The following is a 23,313-nucleotide window of genomic DNA, read 5'->3' on the forward strand; positions in this document are numbered from 1 at the left end:
GTTGGACCATAAAGTACAAAAACATCCTTATTGTGTTAACTTTTGGAATTTGAAAGGATCAGACAGAAGTCTTATTAGCTTGCTGAAGACTTGGAAAAATATTATTTTTTAATATTGTTTTCTCTTGTTCAGAGAAAAAATTCTGGTTATAATATTATCTACAGTTGACTTGTGCTACTGTAAGACTTTTGCCTATGGTCCTGATGGCTGTGTATCTTCCTTGAACTGTTAAAATTGTATAACAACACACTTGTGGTGCCATTCTGCATCTCTGGACAAACATTCTGTAATCCCATGGTAACAGATTAATTTGAATGAAATTTAGAATTTTTACTCCCAAGAGAGCAAAATAGATCATTTGTTGTTTTCTGGAAGGAACATTTTGCATGGTTCTTGTTTATCTTTTAAGAGGTGGAACTGAATATTTGTATCCAATAAAGAACAAGAGAGCACAGTGCAAATCTTGACAGCTATTGTTTGTGTGGAATAGCATGCAAATAACTTTATGGTAGAGAAGTTTAAAACAAGAATATGCCATTTTCAAGAGAATGATTTGAAGAGGGTGTTCTGAAAAGCACAAAGACTTGCAGTATTTTGCAGTCAGAGCTGCAAAGATATTACCAAAAACCAATTCTGTGCATGTTCACTTCATGGTACACATACCTAAAAACTGAAGTGATCTAATTTATTATGTGCAAACTGTCACAGAAATAAAATTTCAATTTGTATATTTTTGAGAATTTTCTGTCGGCTTATTTATTTCTCTTATTTATTTCAGCCAAATTTGACTAACCATTAATAAGCATTTGCACTATAGGGCTTTGATCTGGAAAAAGAAAGAAAGGTCAAATGAGAAGAAAATTCCTTTGTCTTTAGGGATGCTGCCCAAGAAGAGAAGAAACTTAGTGAATGAATCATTATTAGACAGTCTTTGTTCTGCTCTAACTATTATCTTTTAAACCACTCTTTGGCACACTTATTTTGGGATTAGCTTTGTTTGGTTGCTTTGGTTTGTTTTTTTTCTGTTTGCAGTGTTTTCTTTGGTTGTGACTCCTTTATGCTAGGTGATACTAGGTCATCTAAAAAGAGAGCAAAATCTATCTTTTCAGGGCCCAGCCCTTTGGTCCCAAGGCAAAATGAAGTTCCATTGCAGGCTTGGGCAACAGACAGAGGTGGTAGGCTGGAATGCAGTCTGTAATAAAATAGTGTCAGAAGAGTTGTAGCAAAAGGCTGTTGCTTAATTTCTTCACAGATGAGTCTGGTGCAGGTGATATATAACCCATTTTTGTTGTTTTCCTTATGTATCTTGTTACAAGTAGTATATTTTTCTCAACCTCTGCTTGTGCACTGCTAATGTGTACTAAGCTCTTTAAATATAGCAGCTACTACTGCTAGTACTAATGTCTTTCCTTTTAGCTTTTAAGTAAAAGCTTCCTAGGCATCAGTTATATTATCTTCTAATTCATTTTTCAGTTAACAGTAGGATGGGAAAAAGTTTATTTTTTTCTTCTTTGTATCAGAATAAATTAGCATTAGTATGAACCTGAGAAAGCAGGCATGAGTTTATTCCTTTTGATAGTACATGTAAAAGTTACATACAGATTATCAAGTGCAGTTACAGTCTCAAAACAATAATGGTGGTTAATCCTTATAGATGAGTTCTTAGGAAGCTGCACTTGTTTAAGCAATACATATTGTGACATTATTTATCCAAGAGTACTTTATGACTGACAAAACTATAAGTGATTTTCTATCTAGAAATCAATCTGTCCTTGAAAATGCACCTCATCCTCATTAAAAGATTGCATAATACATGCATTCTCTGTTATACAGGTATTGTCTCCCCACTTCCATTCAACCTCATTCTGTTCACTCCTGTTAAAACTCTGTTTGGGAGGAGAGTAGAGCAATGAGGTCTGACTTGTGCTGGAGATCTCTGCACAATGGCAGGCTGCATTCACATTCCTGACTAACTGAATCATTGAACATCAAGGCATTGAATATTTTACATCTCTTCATGAAGGCTCTGTCGTTTGGCATGTGAGGAGCGAGAACCAACTGGTGTCTAGTTCATTAGCAAAAGCAGGCTGGCAGCTGTTATGTTGATATTGAAAATAGTACTTTATCTGTCTGGGAATACAGCAGAGCACTAATTCTATTTTTCTGTAGCGCAGATTAACTGATAATAACTCTAAGAATAACCCGAATGTGGTCCCCCCGTCTTTGTTTTTGAAGTATGAAACCAATTTGAACACCTGTGTTCAAAACCCTGGTATTCTTCTCTGCTTCTCCTTCAAACCAATCTCTTCGACTAACATGTATTTGATTTTTATTACTGTTGGCCTATGTTAGCAATGAAGTATCAGTGCGTGAATGGACATAGAGTGTGTGTTCTTTGCTACTTCACTTGTATTTCATATTGCACTCAGAGCAGTACTTAATCTCATGAGTTCCTTATATTTCCAGTTGAAGATGAGCAGCCATCAACACTATCACCCAAAAAAAAGCAGCGAAATGGAGGCATGAGAAATTCACCCAACTCCTCACCCAAACTGATGAGGTAAGACTGTAAGAAACTCATATCTTCATCTTCTTTCTTTTTTCCTTCCTCCTCTCCTCCCCCCACATCAAAAATAAGGGGAAGGGGTGAAAAAAAAAGATTGTTAGATGGTTTCTGAAAGGCTGAAGTATTTATTCTGTCAGCTTGTCAGCAGTTAATGATAGAGCTGGAAAAAAATTCTGTCATGAAAAACAGTTTGAAAAGCTGTTTGAAAAATACATAGGCTTTAAAGTCTTAGCTGTCACCCTGTCCTGTCCATGTGTAGTTCTTAAACAGCAGTGGCACTAATGATAGCACTAACCAATCAGGGGAACTCATGTGGTTAGTTTGCCTCAGGCAATTCTCTTTTTGTTGGATTCCCTCTGAGTACTGTTTTCTGTACTTAAGGCCATATGTGAGATGTATCATCACAATCAAAAATGAACCTGAATATTACCTTCCTTTTATCCTGTCGATTGAAATCAAATTTCTGTTAATTGATTTAGACTGATGAAAAAGTCTAATAATATATGTACTTGCCAAAGCAAAGTTCAAAACTAACACAGTTTTAGTCAAGCTAAAAGCACATTAATTATGAAATACAGGGATTTTTAAGAGAGTAGTATATACTCTAAAAGTGGATGATGAAAACAGCATCTTCTTAGTGATATTTTCCCCTGTTGCTATGTATACATTATTTTACAATAGTACTCCGTTGTATAACTATGTGGTTTCCTTTAATAGAACAAATTACCTCTAAGAGATTTGTTAAAACTAGAACTGCAACAAGAGATTGTTATCTATTAAAATATTATGTGATTTGCATTCTATCTCACTATGTCTTGCCTTTTACCTGCTTAGCTCAGTCAAAATTGGATCCCATAGTAGACACAGAGTTTCCAACGAGGCTGTTCCTGCTCTGTTTTTGCATATCCTATGTACCCGGGCTAGACCTTCAGTCCATAATTGTATCCATAAGTACCATAGCAGATATTTTCCACTCCATGTGTGTACATATATATGTACACATACACAGAAAAATGTAAACTTATCTGCATTTATAAACAAATCAGGGGAATTTGAGATTTATGTGTGTATAACTGTGCCTGCTCACAGAGGATATGTGAAAAAAAAAAATTATGCAAATTTATAGTTCTTTCCATAAATAAAATCTACTATTTTTATTATTGACAATGATTTTGTTCCTGTAACGATTCTGGATGCAGGTAGATGATATTTCTACTTGTATTTCAGTCAGTAGACTGGAATTTTATTTGGGCAGTTACAGAAGCATCCATATTTGTTTATTGTTTCTGTAATATAGGGCATATTCAAGGACATAACTTCCACAAATCGTTTTCATCTCTGTTTAGACTACAGAACCAAAAGTGAGATTGATTCACAGAGAGAAAATGCACCCAGCTGTGGCTTTTTTTTCCCCCTATTGACCATCTATTTCTGTAGAATGTGTCATTAAAAGTTCTCTGCCTTCCTGTTAGCTCAGCCTTGCCCATATGACACTGATTTACATGCTTGTTTACAGTTTATGAGGAAGAATAAAATGAGCATACTGGCAAACTTCTCATTTTTATAGTGCCAGTTGTCATGCTAGCATAGTTTTCAATTTACTTACCTTTGGACAGTCCTCTTATCTAGTGCTAATTGCTTTAACTGCTTAAAACTTAAACATGGAGATTCCCCCCCTCACCTTCTCCTAGATTCTAATTTTGGGGAAGTAGAAGTAAAAAGAAAGAGAAGGGGGGAGAGAGAGAGAGTGAGAAAAGGAGCTGAACACACTGTCCCTGTTTGCTATGTAAAGTATGCCTCATTTCTTTGATCTTGAGTAATAATAATTCTGGGGAGTTATACTGTTTTCATATGCTTCAAAGCTGTGTCAAAGTTTTGCTGCTTAAGGGTACTTCTTTATTCTATTGGCTCTTGGGTACTGAGATGACAGGTCCTCTGTACTAGGTGCAGGCTTTTTCAAGTCATAGCCTTCAGCAAAACATCAAATTACCAAATACAGGGTAACATACTTCTACACAAATGCCTTTCCTGTAGATATATTATACCATATATATTAAATACTTTAGTGTTACACGGTACATTTTATGTGCAATAGAAAGTGATGGTTTGAGGTAGCCTTAGGGGTACTTTTTTCCACAAGCAGAAAAAGCTAGTGTATACCGTATCAAGTATGGTTTTTACAGGACTTTCTGCCCGAAGGCCTTTGTAAATAAGTAATGATCAACAGATTGGCTGTGGGTTTTTGAAAAGCATGCCTGTGTCAGTTTGCATGATGGGGGAAGATTTTCAAAGTACAGCCTGCTTTCATTGCCTGCTGAAGAGGGACTGAGGGAGAGTAGTCGTCCTGAGCCAGAGCTGTCTGCTCAGTAGCACATCAGAATTGCTAAACACAGGTTGAGCAGTGAGTGGAGGACTTGCCAGGCTTCCAAATCCAGACATTGTTTTCTTCCTCTTCTCTGTTGCTGCTAAATTTATTCTCCAGCCCAGTGTTCTCACCCTCAGCTTCTCCCCAGACCCAACCGTCTCTTCGTTTTACTCTTTATCTGCACTGACTTAACTTTGGTCCAAGGTGCTAGAAAAGACAAAGTGGATTGAATCAGAAGAGAGCTCTGTTAAGATTTGTTTGTAATGGTCAAACTCTTTTCTCCTCTCTGGAACAAAGGTGGACTGTATAATCTGCTATTTCGTATCCTTGTAAATTACAGAAAGTGACAGGCACTTGCTTTCCTGCCCAGAAATCTTTAGTGCATGTCAGCTAGAAGTACCCAGAGGTAAATCAGCTAAAGCACTGTCTTGTCTCTAGCTGATATTTATCTTTAGGTTTTTTTTGTAAATTTTCTTTAAAAATTCCTTTTTCAAGTTCGCTTTGCCCCTGTCCCACCTGCCCAGAAATAGCTGGCTACTTTGCAAATTTTTTCTCAGCTGTGGTTTTAGATCCAGAGGATCTAGAAGGAGCCTGGAAGACAAGAAGTCTGGAGTATGAAAACAACAAATATGTAAAAAATTCTTTAATCAATTGAAATCCAAACTGTGAATTTTGAATAATTTTGAGAAGCCCTACAGTTAAGATAATGTTGAAAATGCTGCATAGGTTTTAGATTCTCACAGTGGTGGGAGGGTATTATGCTATGAGACAAAACTTTGACTTTTGCTGGATTAGAACAGAGGATGTAAATGGTATCACAGGGATTCCTTGGGACCTCATGACAAGTGGTCTGACCTGATCAAAGAGTTGGAATTTCTGAGATTTACTAACATACAAGTAGAAATCTGCATTACTTAATATGATCCAGATAGATAGACTGGAGACGTCTTTGTAATGAAACCTTTTTGATGACTCGAAATTGCAATAAATTACTAACTGATCTAAATAGACAATTGGCATACAAATGCTCTTTGTGTGCATCACAGATGGTCTAGACTCACATTTAGGAAGTCACTGTTCTAACTGAATGCTGCATCACATCAAATGGCATGAGCAGAATCACACTGGTGCAATATTAGAAGAGTCTAATCAATCAGAAACAAATCTTTCCAACTCCAACAATACCCTCAAATGCAAATTAATCAGAAAAATATTCAGCATTGTCATGACTGTTTTTACCTGTTTTACATCAGCAAAAGTCTGTCCCATTAAATGCACAAGAGCATGGATACTTTTTTAAAAATAACTGGAATTCCAACAGGAAAAAATATACTCTCCAGTTAAGATGTGAACACAAGGACATCTTATTACAGCAAAAAGTAAAATTTAAATAGGAAATGGAAGGAAAGGGAGGGAAGGCTGTGACTGGGAGAGTAATCACATATCAGGTATCCTTCATGAAGTGGAGAAGAAAAGTAGAACCGATCAATGCCTCTGGTATCATGCAGCAATATCAGTCCTTGTTCATCATCTCAGTTGCAGGTTCTGATGCGTGTTATTGATGAGCAGCCACGTTAACTATGAGGAGACTATGTTGCCTGAATATCAAATAGAAAAGCTAGTTTTAAAAAAATGTGTCATTTTGGATTCAGAATGACCAGTAAACATGTGAAAAGCCCAGGATATGAATCAAAAAAGTCACTTAAATGATTGTTTCTGAGCCTCAAGTCTATACTTATTGCTTTGGTAGCTGCTACTGCATGAGTGGAATACACTGACTTGAAGGAAATGTCAGCCCAGCCGAGTCAAACTACCTCTTAATGCAAGAACAAATAGCATATGACAGGGCCCAAGGGGCCTGAAGAGCAAACAAATAGTTTGTCCCTGTCCACTCTGGATGTAGTAGTGTAGTTGACATAGGCCTCTAGACAAGTAGCATACTCAGCAAAGGGTCATTATCATTAGTGTCCCTGATCACATAAGAATCAAAGGCATCAGAGGACACTGGGTTTTCAGTGTTGCCAAGGAGAATTTCATAAGCCTGAGGTTTTTTTTTGATTGAGAATCTAAAATAATTCTCAACCAAACAATAAAACTTGCTCAGAAATTGTCAAGACCCAGCTAAATGACACAGAGAAAAAGTGAGCTCTTTGGCATATGTTTCTAGAAGCATAATGAGATTATTTATCTGAAGTTGAGGAGGAAACCTCCTGTCTTTTTTCCTGAGTTGTATATAATATTTTAAGTATATGAACAATGGCTGTGCACATTTATCTCCTCATCCACCCACTAAGCCACATACACACTTAAATATATACATACACATTTCTGCTAGTGGCACTCAGCATGAAAATGCATTGCCTCTGCCATTGTAGCACAGCCTTTCCATGAAATGAACCTGTGAGCTTTCTCATAGAAACAAAAAAAAAAAAAGTGGTGGCAGATCTAGGGAAGCATTTCTTAACCCAAAACTGGTAAAATAAGTTGACTCTGATAATTTTCCATTACTCCCTTAAACCATGAAGGTAAGGTTTAAAAAGGTGAAAGCCCACTGATTAATCATAATAATGGTATTTATTTATGTCCCCTAGCCTTGGAAGTTTCCATTTTGTACTCTTAAATTTATATACAGACTTTATGCTGTGCTAATATGCAATGATAAGCAAGCTGCAACCCAGCAGGTATATAATAGCACAGTTCACTTATTGATCCTGTTTTACAAATTCATTACAACCAACATGAACAACAGGAGTAATTCAGTGATTACCATGTTGCCTTACATCAGTTTTTAAATAATATTATAGAATTAAATTATTTAAATTTGGGTGGTAGTATCTGTTAGCCTCCTGACTCTTGCTACCATTGGTAGACCAGGGACTGGTAACTTTGGTTTCCTGTTTAATTTGTCTCCTTTTCCATTCTTTGTTGAAGGACTGGCTTCTTGATCGGAAGTATGGTACCCAGGTTTCAAAAAGACTATAATGGGTTGATTCTGGCTGATGCCAGACACTCTTGAAAGCTGCTCTCTTACTGCCATCCACAGCTGGACAGGGGAGAGAAAATACAACAAAGGGTTCATGGGTTGAGATAATGGCAGAGATAACTCACAAAACAGACTCACATTATAGGTATTAATTGAATTTATTGCTAGCAAAATCTGAGCAGGATAATTACAAGTATAAACAGACCATAAAACCTCTTCCCCCCACTTCTTCCTCCTTCCCATCTCTACCTCCTCCCCCCAGAGGTGCAGGGAGATGAGGACTGGGGTTTATGGTCTGTGATCACACATGTTGTTTCTCCCACTGCTCAGGGAGAGGAGTCCTTCCTTGGCTTCAGTGTGGAGTCAATCCCATGGGAGAGTTCTCTGTGCACTTCTGCAATGTGAGTCCATTCCACAGGCAGCAGTTCTCTGCAAACTGCTGCAGTCTGGGTCAGTCTTCCCCTGAGTGCAGTCCTTCATGGACAGGCTGCTACAGCATGGCTCCTTTACAGGGTCACAAGTCCTACCAGGAAACCTGCTCCAGCGCGGGCTCCTCTCTCCATGGGTTTGCAGGTCCCTGCCAGGTGGCTGCTCCAGCACAGGTCTCCAGTGAGGTCCCAGCCTCCTCTCAGGCATCCACCTTTTCTAGCCTGGGTCTCCTGCAAGGGCTGCAGGGGGATCTCTGCATCCCCATGGACCTCCATGGGCTGCAGGGGGACATTCTGCTGCACCACGATCTGCGCCAAGGGCTGCAGGGAAACCTCAGCTCAGGTGCCAGGAGCAGCTCCTGCCTCTCCTCTGCTGACCATGGTGTCTGCAGAGCTGTTCGCTCACCTGTTCTCATCCTGCTCTTCTCTGGCTGCAATTACATCTGCACAATAATTTTCTTTCCCTTGTTCTTAAATATGTTATAACAGAGGTGTTACCATCACTTCTAATTGGCCCAGCCTTGGCCAGTGGCAGATCCACCCTGGAGCCAGCTGACACTGGATCCTCTGGACTTGGAGGAACCTTCTGGCAGTTTCTCACAGAAGCCACCCCTCTAGCACCCTGGCTACCAAAACCTGGCCATGCAAACCCAATACAGTAATTGTGTTATAAGCCATGGGAATAAGAACAGCATCAGATTTTTTTTGAGGTTACTTGAAATCTTGCACAAGTCTTTTTGGGATGAGAGAGCAGGAAAGAAAAGGAGACTTTTCCTGCAGAAAAAAATATTATTTTTATAAAGTTCAGGGAACTTTATAAGAGAAGATGCACTCAGGTCAAGGCAATAGAAATAAAAAGCTCTTTAGCTGGGTTAAAAAATGTATTCCTATAAACATTGACTGACAACAGTGGTAGCTTTTATCATAATGTCACACACTTCATTTAAGTGACAAAACCACTCCTATATTTATTTTATGATGCAACTTAACTGTGGGTTTATTTTTTACAAATGCAAAATTATTTTTTCAAGTACATTCTCCTACCCCTCAAGGATTACTAGTTCTGCAGGTTCAGTGGATCTAAATGGGAAATCTTAAAAACAAAAGATGCATTGTGTGCCTTGTTTCCATGGAAAAGTCTGGAAGTTAACTATTTTGTTACTTCTCTGGAAGTTAACTATTTTGTTACTTCTTTATGGTAGAGGCTTCATATTTCAGAAGCATATTTTGATCATGTCCTTAGGTATCAAGATGCTTTAAAGAGCAAGATTATTATAGTAAACAGCTTTATATTATTGTTCTTAGTGGTCTTGATAAATCAGTGGGAAGTATTCAGTAAGGTTTCTAAGAATATTAAAACCAGCAACATCTGGGCAGAGCAAGAGGGAAGAAAGGATAATTAACCCTGTAATTCAGCCAATAAACCGGACAAAGCTCTAGATACCACCGCTGTATTAGATATAGTCTTCTTCCTAGATTTAGGGAAAAAGACAGTATGAGATTGTAATTATATTAGGATAGTGTCTGAATGGAAAGAATTTAGCAGTAAAATGCAGGTTTCCTTTCACTTGTCGCACTGGGTTTTCTTCTTTAAAGTCTGGTGCATCTGGGCACCGAATCCTTATAAATTTCATTTCTAATTAACCTGTGAAAGGAAAGATCAGTGAGAGAGTGTCATTAATGTAACACACAGAGGCAACAAATTCTCATTACAACTTAATGCCGTCCACACAGACTGCAGGGTCACAGGGAATGGCTAATGGTAGCCGACAAATGTTGGGTGTATTAGTCACAAAACATTTGCTGAATTCCATCAGAATGTCGTGACAACCTTCATAGCTCGTCCCAGTGAGCTGCTGGAGTCAGTGGAGTTTTCCTGTGACAAGCCGTCACTCTGTCTTGGTTGAGCTTTATAGCACCAGTCAAAGCAGTCAGAGAAGATTGAAGTGACAGAGGCCCACTGAGTAAATAGTGAAACATGCAGCACATCATGAAATATTCAGCCAGGGTGTAAAAGCTCTAAATGCTTTTTCAATTATTAGCACCTGCACTGGCTGCACACATCTAACACTAACAGCATGTTAATTGCCACAATTTGTTAGGGTAGTTGTAGGAGAAATTTTGAAGGCATGAGACATTCTTTAGCGTGTCTTCAATTCCTCTCTTACCTTCATCAAACCCACTCCTTCCTCCTAAACTTAAGCATCTGTGTGCACAAGCCCCTAAGTCAGGTAGAAAAACTCAAAATTCCTGAACCATGGGCAGGGTGTCTCTAAAGACCCGGAATTTTGTGCAGGACACTGCTGAGCATCTTTTTGTGCACAAAATCCAGACGTGTCTACCTGAGAAAGGCACAATTACAAACTCTAACAGACACAGGTTAAAGAGGAGTAGTGTTTGCATCTGGTGTGTTTTGTGTTGACTTTATATAAAGATAATTTATTGAAGGACAGAACAAAAACGAGCCAAGACATATTCTTACTGTGTAAAGACTAAGAGATTACAGTTTATTTGCATACAAGCCCAGGGTCCTCCTTGCTGGTCACACAGTATTCTTGTTCCCAGTGCTCAGCATACAGAGTAGTTCCACTGCAGATCAGGGATGTATGTTGCTCTAGTTCTCAATTGCATGTGTATAATGGTATAAGACAAGGGTGACATAATACAAGGGTATGTTTAACAATAGTCATTTAATGAGGAAGCCCTTTAGTCCTACATGGTCTTTTCAGTTCTGTCCATCTCCAGTGAGTACCTAAAAGTTTCCAACTCAAAAACTCAGATTTTGCAGTGCTTATAAATGTGTGCTAGGGATGCAGTACTGTTTAAAGTGTAATGTTGACTTCCTTGCAGTAGGTTTGCTGTAAGTGGGATTTATGGTTTTGCTTTAGGCTGTTGTCTTCCAGGCAGGCTTTTTGGGTTTGCAGCTGTAGCTTGGCATTTAGTGTCGTTTTCAAGTTTAATTGCACATGAGTGGCATTATAGGCTCTTCAAAACCTTGCAAAGATGGTATTTTGCTCTTCATTTTAAGTCATGCGTATGTAATATCTGCCATAAGAACCAGAGAAGCTATTTTTAAACTGGGGATATGGATGAGGGAAATTTAACTTTTGTTCCATTCCTTCCATACAAGCTATACATGTCTTTTCCTGGCCAGAAGGACCAAATGCTTTGGTCATTGCAAGTCATAAAAATGAACATCCCAATTAAAACAAGTACTAGGGGTTTAATTGACAGAAAATGCTTTTCTTCCTATGATTTGAATTCTTGAATCAGAGGACTTTGCCACCCTGGAGAACGTAATGACTGCAGTGTGAATATAAACATTCTGCAGTAACCTGCCAATATGACTCAAGCACAGTTTGACAAGGCCATCTTCAAGGATGAGGAGGCAGAGAGGCTCTAGAAACATTCAGTCCATGATTTTGCTGTAAGGGCAACAACTGTAATGCTTTGTGTAATATAATTTTTAATGGGAAGAAGGTGCCCAAATGCCTTAGGCAGATTTGACAGCTTTGGCCTCTCTGTGTGTCTATCTTAATTAATTTTTAGTATTTGCAAAACAGGTTTGGATCATCAGATTAATGAAGGTGTATATGTCAAAAGTAATAATACTATTTTATAACTGTTCTGATCAATTCAATTTTTAAATATATAAGTCAATGTATCATCTGATACACTCAGTAACATCTGAGGGTAAAGTTGGACCTAAGTAATACAGAGTTTCCAAGGTCCAGAGACAGCTTCAGGGATCACTTTACTGAGAATGAAAGAACATTGATTAAAGAGAAATTAAAATAATATCTTAGCCCAGAAGATTTAAATTTAATAAACACACTTACATGAATAACCCCACATATTGTGAAACAGATATAGTCATATCACAGATGCTAGTCATATCACAGAGTTCTTCTCAGGCAATAATCCATTACCCTGGAGTAAAAATAGTAAAATAATATCTTTTAGCATGCTTTAATGTTGTGTGTCCAATCCTGTTTGCTTCCTTTGACGTTCCCACTTGCTATATTCCAAGCAATAAAGCAGAGTCTAAATAGTTTATGATACTGCAAATAAATGCATGTATTGATTTAAAAAAAAAAATCAAAATGGTTCATTTTTTTAAAAAATCACAATTTGTTACCTAAAACTTCAACAGAGGGCTATATCTAATGATTCACACACTTTTTTATTCCCTCAAACCAACTTATGTTTAAGCCTAAAATCTTCTAATAAGCCTTTGGAAGAAGCTACTTTGAATGTTCCCTGTTAGGATGCAAAGCCCAAAAGAACTGTGCTAGGCTTTAAGTACTCACACTCTAAAAATTGCCTCAAACCTCAAGGCAGTTGACCATAATTGGATGTCAGATATCTGATACCACCTGCTTTGCTATAACATTCCTTTCAATTTGTATTATTTCTGTGAATAATTTTTGTGTCTGGGTATTGCTAAATAGTCAATTGTGCTAAAGCTTCAGATCACCTATTTAATTTTAAATCTCAGAGCAGAAAGGAAACATTAATTACAAAACTAGAATATGGCATTGTTTAAAAACTGATTTAGTATAGTTCCTCTGATGAAGGATAGGGGGAAAATAAAACTCCTTCTTGTGCTTGATTTCTGAAAGTAAAAGAAGGGGATTTGACTGGTGGACTTTGCTTTTGAAAAGTGAACTTTTCAGTGCTCCTCTAGAAAAAACTCGTGAAGAAATGTTTTGGTGAAGTACTGAGGGAAAAAAACCTAACCCTGAAACAACAGAAAGAAAAACATTCCTCAGTGGAAACTCCTGAAGATTCCTAATCTTTTGGCAAATTTTCTTATTGTCAAACATATAGTTAACACATTCCATTAGGAAAAATAGCTGGGACAGATCATCACTAAACATTGTCTGAACATTAGCACAACCTTCAAACTGAAACATGTTCATGGCTGCAGATCTTTTTGTGCCACCTCCAACTCTGAGCAGATGGGGAATGCCCAGAATGGCATCTCAGCTCTCAGACAAAACTACTGTGGCTGCATCATGCTCATGGGTGGAACAGAATGCAGAGTCTATATATTTTTCTAGCAATTTTAAAAAAGCCAACAAGACAACAACCAAGCCACCAGAACAAACCCCTTTGATACAGCGTTTTCATCTCTGCTTCCTATGAAAGAGGGAACATGCTTATGGAAAGCCTGTCATTATTCAGCTTGGAGTAGGATCAGAGATTCCAGGTAGTCCACTAGGGCTTCCCTGCTGCCAGTGGGTTACAGTGAAATCACTGAACTGTATCTCTATTGAGAGAATTTAAAAACTTTGAAAACATAGTGGTTCTTTTTTCTGGATGAGTCTGATTTATGTCTTTGCCATGTAAAGCATTGATTGTCTTAAATTATCAGAAGATTCTGGTTTAAATAGAACATTGTATTAATAATTTCTCAACTTTTTTTGAGCCACTGTCTTTGGAGTTGACCCTGTTTGAGTGAAATGCATGAGAATTTTCCATTTTCAATGGATCTGTAATCAGTGGCTATGAAATCACACTAATTGATCACCCTGACTGAATTTGAGATGATACTTCTCATAGGAACACAAGTGTTGGTTTCATGGTAACTTAGCATACCATGTTCAAGGTAAATTGGCCTATATCACACTCTATGTTCACAGTCTGCTTTAGCAGTCCATGCAGAAGAGAGGATCTCACCACAGCCTAGTGGTTCAATTGCTTTAAAAGCAGGAAACTTTCCTGGTTTAAGAACTCAGACAATAGGGACATTTCTTTAACATGCTTCAAAGGGCAAACTGCTTTAAAATTTGGTTACCTGTCTCAGAGCACTTACCATTCTTACATTGCAAATACACTCTTTTTTGAAATGTTACAATTTTATATGAAGATATTTCAAGCATTCATAATAAAAACCTGAGGTAAAGACTGTAGCTTTCTAGACAAAGCATTAGTAAATCATGCTAAATAGAAGATTTTAGGGTCACTTTACCCTGTACCTTGTGAATATGATTCTCTAATGCTATTGCATAATGTAGTCACTTCACCAGCATGTGAGAGTGTTGGAGTCACTTAGCACTTAGTTTAGTGTTTGATTTTATCATATAAATTAAAGAACTCTGTGTCTGTGCTTAGATGTAACGATATAGCTGGAGAGCAAGTTCATAAAAATATCTTTTATTTGCTTCTCCTTTGAGAAGCCTTAAAAATGTGCTTTAAAATGTTGCAGCAGAAACACTTAGAAGGTTATCACAGGTAGAGTTGTCAGAGAAAATGGACATTGTTGTTTGGTATTAAAATCATGTATTCCAGATGTGGGCATTTGTTAGTCAGTCTGCTCTAAAATGACATACTGTTGAATCTTTAAAGGGCTTCAGTTTGGGAAAGCAAAATATGATTGGGCAAATTGCTAAAATATTTAAAGTGCAGCCTGTTAAAGCTTTTACTGTGAAGAGCATCACGTCAGAAGTTGTATGTGGTAAAAGCAAGTAATTGGCTTTCCATACTTATGCCAGTCAGTCAGCATGGGGCTCTGCTCCTATCCCTTCTACTTCATTGCAGATGCCTATAGGAACTTTGATATTTGTTTCAGAGGGGTGGGACTGGAAAGAAAAAAACTTGTACAGATGTGATGGTGTCAGAAAATCCTATTTAAAATTAAATTGTTATTGGCATAGAAGAGGATAGAAAGTCATTGAAACTGCACCCAACATTTAATTTTTTTTTTTTTTTTTTTTGGTAGGCAGCTTTTGTTTAAAAATGTCCTTATGGAAAGCATGTTAAAGTGCAAATACATTTAATTTTTTTTACTTTTGTCCCTCTTTGTACACAGCTCTTGGGATATCTTTCCATCCATAATTCATAGTATTTTCCATTTATGCTGTCCTCAACTTGTTTTTCCCCAGGCATGACCCCTTGTTAATTCCTGGCAACGAGCAGATTGACAATATGGATGCCAACGTGAAAAAATACGACTCTACAGGGATGTTTCATTGGTGTCCAGCCAAAGACATTGAAAAGGTTATTTTGGTAGGTATTGATGATAAGTCATGTTTGAAAAGAGGTTATTTAAACCATAGAACTGATGTCTAATGGATAAATAAGTTAGTCCCTACTGTCACAAAATCCAGTGTGTTGAAATCAGGAGCAAGAGTGATGAAACCGAAGCTAGGATTTTGGTTAAAGCATTTTGATTACATAAATCTTTATGCCCAATGCAACAATAAAAATTCATCCAGTGTAGGGAATTTCTTTTTCATAAATTGAAATTTACATATTTGGTTTAAATCTTTATAGAGAATTAAGATTAGAAATACTTGAATGCTTACATGTCCCACTTTTCTCTTTACACAAGGCAGTTAATGATTCCAACACAGACAAGTGTTGTTTTGACTTACCTCTTATTTATTGATGTTTTATTAATTATTGTTAATTGATTTTTTTATTATTTTTTCTCTCTTAGACCTTGTCTCTCACTTCCCAATATTTCAAGATGCCCAAATAGGCCAGAGCAAGTAATGCTCCTACTCTGACTCTAGCATGTTGCAGTGAGCCCTGTCTATGTTTGTTTCATTTCTTTAACTGGGAAAACCATCAAACTGACTCAAGTAATTAAAAATAATTAGGAGGCCTATCACAGTCTCTTTTGGAAGTTTATGCCACTTGTGTTCATGTACTTATACCTAAGAGTAGCAAGTAACTAACCCCAGATCTCACATGCAAAACTGATTATATTTGAAATGAACTCCCTGGTGGATCTTCACTTTGTCGCACTTCATAAAGCTTTTCCCGAGCCTGCTCTCTTAGATTTTCCTGCACTGTGGCATGGTGTAGCCAACGATGGTGACAGGCCCACTTATTCTAGCAATCAGGGGTTAAAAGCTTGTCTCCAGTTCTCCTCAGGGGTTTCTGTAATAACTCTGACATTGCCTGGAATTGCAATATCAGTGTTTAAATAGTCAAGCAAGTGAATTCCAAATTTTTGAGATGGAGCTTTGAGATGGAGTTTGCCTGAACAGCTTTAAATCGTATCATTTATTTGTAATCAGCAAGCAATAAGGGGTACCCCTGCTGTACAGCACTTTATAATAGAGATAAAAATCCTCCTTTGTGGTACAAGCACATTTTAGCTGACAAACTACATGTTGCCCTCCTTTGAAAAGTGTTCCCCCACAAATGGTGCTGGGGAGTGACTCAGTCATCATCTCTAGGTTATGCCGTGTTAGTTTTTTCCACTACCAGCCTGTGAATCTGCAAGTCTGCCCAGGTTCTTTCTGCTTCACGCATCATCACCAATACAGACACTGCCAGCAAAATGCTTCCCTACACCTTTTCAAACTCACAGTCCACAATTTATGTCTACATTCATATCTATGCAAATTTAATGCTGTCCTTAGAGACCACACAAGTACAAATCAGTGCATAATTTGAAGATGATGAGATTTCCCAGGTTGTTTTCTAATTGATACTTGATGATGTCCCAGTCAGAAAAGAATTAAATTTTCTGCCCAAGGTCTCTTTTGGCTCTGTGACATTCCAGCAGTATCAGGTAGTAACAAGAGATTTTTGCCATACATGGCTGCATACAGATTTATGGAGTGACATTTTTACTTACCTGCTTTCAAGACTTGGTCTCTGTCTTGTAAAGTCTGAGTATTCTAGATACATGGGCAGAGTCATGGGACAACTTAGATGCTTCAGTTGAGGATTCACTCCTGTCTTCTGCTGTTTGAAGGGCCAAGACAACTCTCTTGGTCAAGCTGTATGAAAATCAGTGTAATTGCCCTGGAGAAGTTGAAAGCTCATGCATTTTTTAACTGATGAGAAAACTTCTAATCAGAGTTCCAATTCTTCTGACATAATGAGCATATCTGCTGCATATTCCAATTGCACACCACCATGCTTCTGTAATTTAGAAAAATGACATATACTGTGGAGAAATGAGAGGAAAGTTTTACATATCTGCACAGGTTTAGTTTTGTTCATTGGCAAAACTACTGTGTAATGGTAGAGAGTGTACAATTTCTTGGCAATATGGTATCAGTGGTTCTCCAGCTATTTTACAGAGCACTACAATGCCAAGACTAGCTCCAGAATTTAAGGTAATTTTTTCCATGTCACTTTATTTAATCATCTTGGTGTTTGAGTTGCCTGCTCAACTGAACTAAACAATGCTGAAATTAGTGCAAAACTTAATTCTTTCACTGAGACAAGGTAATTCTGGACAATGGTTAAATATTCTCCATGAGACCTTTTCCTCAATAAGTCCAATTGGCCTGAAAATTTAGTATTAGTCACAAACTTGCACTTTTATTTTGTCACTGAGAGAAGCTCTGTGGCATATTGTGGGCATTCACTGTAAAGCAGAGCAGTATAGGGCATTAATGGATTACTTCTCACGGAAAGAGCAGCTTGTCCTTAAATAAGAGCTTTGGCTCTAAGAGATTATGATCTGAATAATATCACAAAACCCTACTAGGAACACTGGACACACAACATCTTCCTTTTCAAATAGGTGTTGAAAAAACCCATCTAGTGATTTGTCAACGAGGAAAGAATTTTGCATCTATTTTCTGTAATGCTTAGCTAAACCCACAGTACTTTGTACTCAGAGTCACAATCCACCTGTATAGAAACTTGCACAGGGCCAAAATTTGGTCCAATACGTCTTCCCAAATGCTGAAGGATTTGCAAACAAGAACAATTTTTTTTTCCTGCTGGGCACATTTAATGAAAAATACATAAGTGTAAAATGAATAGCTGTTATCAAACTGCTTCTTTGTGTATGACCAATATTGACAGTTGTATTTTCCTGGTTTTAAACTCAATATATGATTTAAGATTCCCTTTGTTTCATTTTTCCCTTGTCATTTTGTTTTGTTTTGTTTGTTTTGTTTTTTTTTTTAGACTCGAAGTGAAGCAGCGATGACAGTTTTAAGTGGGCATGTAGTCGTTTGCATATTTGGGGATGTTAAATCTGCTTTGATTGGATTAAGAAATTTAGTGATGCCATTACGAGCCAGCAACTTTCACTACCATGAACTCAAGCACATTGTATTTGTGGGTTCACTTGAATACCTGAGAAGGGAATGGGAGACACTGCATAACTTCCCCAAGGTTTCAATCTTGCCTGTAAGTTCAAAAGCCATATTATTGATACTTTGTTATTTAGCACACCAGCTGGACAGATTCGTATTGACTTTGATCTTAGGCTTTTTTATTTTTGTCTACTCATAGGCCTGAGGACTTAGATTTTCCCTTTACTGTGTCTATGAAAACAGAGCCCTGTGAGACCTTATTAGAAGATATTTGCTGCAGTGTTTGGTTCCTCATCATCCTCATCGGATGAATTTCAGCTGCTATCAGATGTTTTAGCTGTGTTATGTATTGACCATTCACTGTAGTGCCCTGCATGGAGCTGGTTCTGATGTTGTGATTTCTCTGACAGCATGACAGTAGTTATTTATGATATTATTTATGGTTTTATACCCTCAAAACCTTTGAAGAAATTATTGTTACTCTGTCTACGTAATATTTATATGTATTCATAAAGACTTCCTGTGGCCTGACCTGCTTTGTAAGGAACACTGTCCTGGAATTTCAGTTCAGAGTCTTGTATGAAAGTACAGCAAAGCCCTGGCCCTTTTTAAATCAATGAAAAGCTCCTATTGATCATGGTAGGCACAGCCGCTAAAACTGCAAAGGTCCTTTTTCTCCTATATATAATTATGTATCTCCTATACATCAAAATGTAGAATCAAGAGCTCCAGGACTAACAAATTAAGTCCTCCAAGCTGGTGATCTTAGGTGACCATAGCTATAAAAGACACATGGGAGCCCATGGTAAAAGTGAAAGAAAATTCTCAGCATGTTATATAGTAAAGTTAGCTTAGATTTTTTTTAAGAATGAAAAATTATAAGTTTGCTAGTTCTCAGTAATTTCATTTCAACAGTTAAAAATTATTAAATCAATGAAGGATGTAACCTTAGCTGAATAATTGGGAAAATAGCTATAGAATGATAGGACTGTCTTTGCTTTTTGATTAATTCAGACTGTAGGTCTTTGTTACTGTAAATGCAGTTTTAGTGTTAGCCCTTGGCATTTTTCTGTAACCTGGTCCAACAGATGGTGTCACAAGATTCTCTGCTGTCACAAAAATGGTGTCAATATCAGATTTGGTCAGTTAATATTCTCCTCTTTCTGCCAATTCCTTTTCATTCCAGTCACTGTGAAGGCTAAACAGTAGAGAATCAGAATTAAATTAATAATACTGTTGAACTATCAAGCAGAATAGAATCCTGCCACTGTTTCCAGTATATCCATTATTAGAATGTATTTTTGCAAAGTTTTGATTCTGAATTCTGAAGAGGCATGAAAGAAATGTACACCAGCTTTACTTTCCCCAGTTTACACCAAAATTCAGAATAGCTTTAGATTAATTTTGATTTCAACAACTTAAATAGTTAGTTGATGCAGCTTTAAAAATACAGAATTTTATAAAGGAATTGTATCTAACATAGTAATCAAGTGTGCTGAAGACCACACAGACTTGATTCCTGTTGCTTCTCTTTCTTTTCCCCCACTCTATCTCATTCAAAATGGTGATAAAAAGTTAAAATAGCAGCAAATTTCTGTTCTAATGATAGTAATTTAAAACTGTACTTAAGTGTCTGAGATTATACTTGTAGGAACCTGTTGAAGGGAGGCTATCTTCATAATTCTCTGTATTTTGGTTCACAAGGTAAAACTTGCTGCTAATATCTGATTCATATGTGGTTACAGCTGAATATGAACACATTTGTTCTGCTTTTTTTTTTTTTTTTAAAGTGGAATGTAATGTCTGTATTAAAAGACGCCTTTAAGCTGCTGAGTAAACTCTTAAAAAGTAGGCAAATGCCAATTTTAAATATCCTCAGGCAGCCTTAATTCTGTCCCTTTGCATAAAATCATTAGGACTGAGTCTTTAATTAATTACATGGTTGCATATTATTTTTCCCCACAGGAACCCTGATTAACTTGGTGCACAGTACAGGCACATAGGGCAGGATTAAGGTGGCTGGAATAATCATATTCTAACTTTGGAGCAGTTTATAATGAAATCATATCTGTTTGATACATACTGTTTTTCACAAGGTTTCAAGCCTCAAATTATTGAAAATTACATAGAATAATTAATCTGGCAAACACTGAAAAAGAATTGAGCTCTTTATTCACTGTGTGCATTTTAAATTCACTTTTACGTTGACTACTCTCAGTGGTGATCAAGAGATACCTTGAATGCTGGGGAGACGGAAGACTGGGGTCTTGCCTTGATTTTATGGAAGTCACTGCATGACACTGGGAATGATGTCTCCTCATCATTGGGGTCCTTGGGTACCAAGCCATGTGAGGCAGCAGAGTAGAATCTAGTTTCCATTAAAAAAACATAGAGTATTTCCTGGACCTTGCAGCCTCTGTGACTTAGACTTAATATTCTGTAACTATAGTTGTGGACTGTTGAATGCGAAAGGCAAGTGTAATTTTAAAAACAAAAAATATCATGTTAAGTGTCATATCTCAGCTTTGTTAACTATGAAAAAAAATCCACAGGCTACCACAGCATTTAGTTTTAATGATTCCATTCTCTGATTGAGGATTGTGGAACAGGGAACATTGCACAAGCTGTGCCCATTAGGATAAAGTCTTGTTTCTGTTTCAAAGGGTTTAATCACACAGCTTTGAAGCTCAGTGTGTTTTCCTTCTAGAAGCACCAAAAGCGTGCTTCGAAAAGGATTAACCTTTTCTGTGTATTGCTTTAGGTAGAAAAAAATAGCTTTGTCCTGATTACATTTCAAATGCGCAGGACACGTAATGCTTTCCTGTTTAAATTGCTGTTCTTTTGCCCAAGACCATTGTGACTTGGTAGTAGATAAATAGACATTTAAACCACCCCCCTTGTTATATTCAGAGAGCCAGAGGTTGCCACATGATAGCAGCTTAAATCAAGACAATTTCAAGTCACCGATGAGATGTAGAATGCTGGCATTATTCCTGTTTCTTGTTTGTTAGTAATAGCTTGACTGAGTATTGAGACTGAACCTAAAATGCTGCCATCAGCACCAACTACCCTTTAGATTAGCACACATCTCCTATTCCCTGGCACATAGTTAGACCAGCTTAATGTCAGAGCATAAAAAAGATACTTGTTAAATAATTTCCCAAAGCTCCTTCTCAATCTTTAATTTGTTTTTCTTTTTTTCCCTCTTCTGCACCCCCCTTTTTTCCTCCCTGTGCCGAAGGGTACGCCATTAAGTCGGGCTGATTTAAGGGCTGTCAACATCAACCTCTGCGACATGTGCGTTATCCTGTCAGCCAATCAGAATAATATTGATGATGCTTCGCTGCAGGACAAGGAATGCATCTTGGCGTCACTCAACATCAAATCTATGCAGTTTGATGACAGCATTGGGGTCTTGCAGGCTAATTCCCAAGGTAAGGACTGCCCTATAATACTTCTCTGCAGTGCCTACAGGGGACAGGACCTGGCAGGAAGAATATCCCTCACTCAGTAATTCAAAGAGCCCTACATCAGCTTGCTTGACAGTTAAACCTGCTGATTGGTATGATGGCTTTTAAAGGGACAGTCACGTAGTTTCTCTGCTACATCACAGAGCACATCTTTCAGAGGAAAAATGAATGAACATGAAACTGGCATTTTTCCTCATTTTAAAATTTTCCTAGATAATGTATAAAAACGTCGTTTTCTCACTGTGGCTTCTTTCACAGGGTAAGTTGTGTTATATAACCAGTGATAACTTCAGGTATTCTTTGGAATACCTGAATTCTATCTAAAAAAATTTCTTATAATGTAAAACACATTGAAACTACAGAGAAAATACAAGTTTTAAAAACACAAGCCAAAAAGTAAAATAAAAAGAACTTTTAATTTTCTTTACAGCTTTGGCACATCCTTGGTCAGGAAGCCACAGAGAATTAACTCAAAGCTGATTTCTTCCCATGGTTTAACATGTACACATCCCATTTAAGAATGTTGAACAAAATCTTTCAATCTTTCCTGAGAGTGGGGGACTGATTCATATGTTGCCAAAGGCTATTTTACACCATCTGTGCCTGTGCAAAGCAGCTGCAAAGCAGTCATAAGCACCCTGGCAAAGACCATCAGTGTAAAAGCAATCATCTTCCCATCCCTGAAGGGTCTTGCAGTTCATGCAGCTGAAGTCCTACCTTTGATAAACCTATTAAGTGCAGCAGTAAATATTCCCTCTGGATCTAGTTCTGCTGTAAATGTAGGTGGAAAGGATTGTGCTTTGGTCTGCAGATTCCCCATGAGCTTGATCTAGAGATAGTTTTCCCTCAAGGACTGTGAGAACTAAGATTAAGTTCAGATTTTCCTCTTTGCACTCTAATCAGGAAATAGGAATTATATGCCAAAAATCAGAGGTTGCAGTGTAACTTCTTGAATATAGAAACTTGAACATAGAAAATTCTTTCTTAGAATCAGCAATAAAATAGTGGAATTTAATACTGGAATTAAATTGTACCAGGAAGCTAAAAGCTTGAACTTTTCAATGTCAAATTGGACAGTTTTCTGGATAAGAAGTAGATTTAGAGAAGAAAAGAAAGAAACGGATTGTTTTCAATCCCATGAGTGTTGAAAGTTTCAAATCTGTGGTCTTGAAATAACACAACCCTAAATATTTTAGAGTTCTTTCCTCGCAAATTTGTGAGGCCAGCTTGCTCACACTCTGACAGCTTGTAGTCATGATTAGGAAACTCATTGCAGAAGTGGAAGACAGGCATAGAGGTTCCTTGTTTTGCTGCTTTAGCCCTGGGATCTGAAATTCTGTATCTCAGAACTAAATCTGTACTTCCACTACCAGGCTAATGGCTATTCTTTGATAAATCTCTCTGAGTCTCCTATCACACATAATTAAAATAATCAAAAATCTCTTCTTGAGCACAAACAGTCGGAGAGAATTTTCTGTCTTT

The 23,313-nt window shown here is 37.4% G+C and overlaps 1 protein-coding gene across 25 annotated transcripts in view; it reads left to right on the top strand.

Moving 5' to 3' along the window:
- KCNMA1 (potassium calcium-activated channel subfamily M alpha 1) overlaps nucleotides 1-23,313 on the top strand; it is a 425,369-nt gene that overhangs the window by 354,339 nt on the left and 47,717 nt on the right. For all 25 annotated transcript variants that reach the window (XM_077784567.1, XM_077784568.1, XM_077784570.1 and 22 more), the window contains 4 exons: nucleotides 2,467-2,560; nucleotides 15,230-15,353; nucleotides 18,231-18,455; nucleotides 21,603-21,795. In XM_077784567.1, the coding sequence (XP_077640693.1) occupies nucleotides 2,467-2,560; nucleotides 15,230-15,353; nucleotides 18,231-18,455; nucleotides 21,603-21,795 (636 nt within the window). The remainder of the gene's footprint in view (nucleotides 1-2,466; nucleotides 2,561-15,229; nucleotides 15,354-18,230; nucleotides 18,456-21,602; nucleotides 21,796-23,313) is intronic.

Source organism: Lonchura striata, chromosome 7 (assembly GCF_046129695.1).
Source record: "Lonchura striata isolate bLonStr1 chromosome 7, bLonStr1.mat, whole genome shotgun sequence".
Lineage (NCBI taxonomy): Eukaryota > Metazoa > Chordata > Aves > Passeriformes > Estrildidae > Lonchura > Lonchura striata.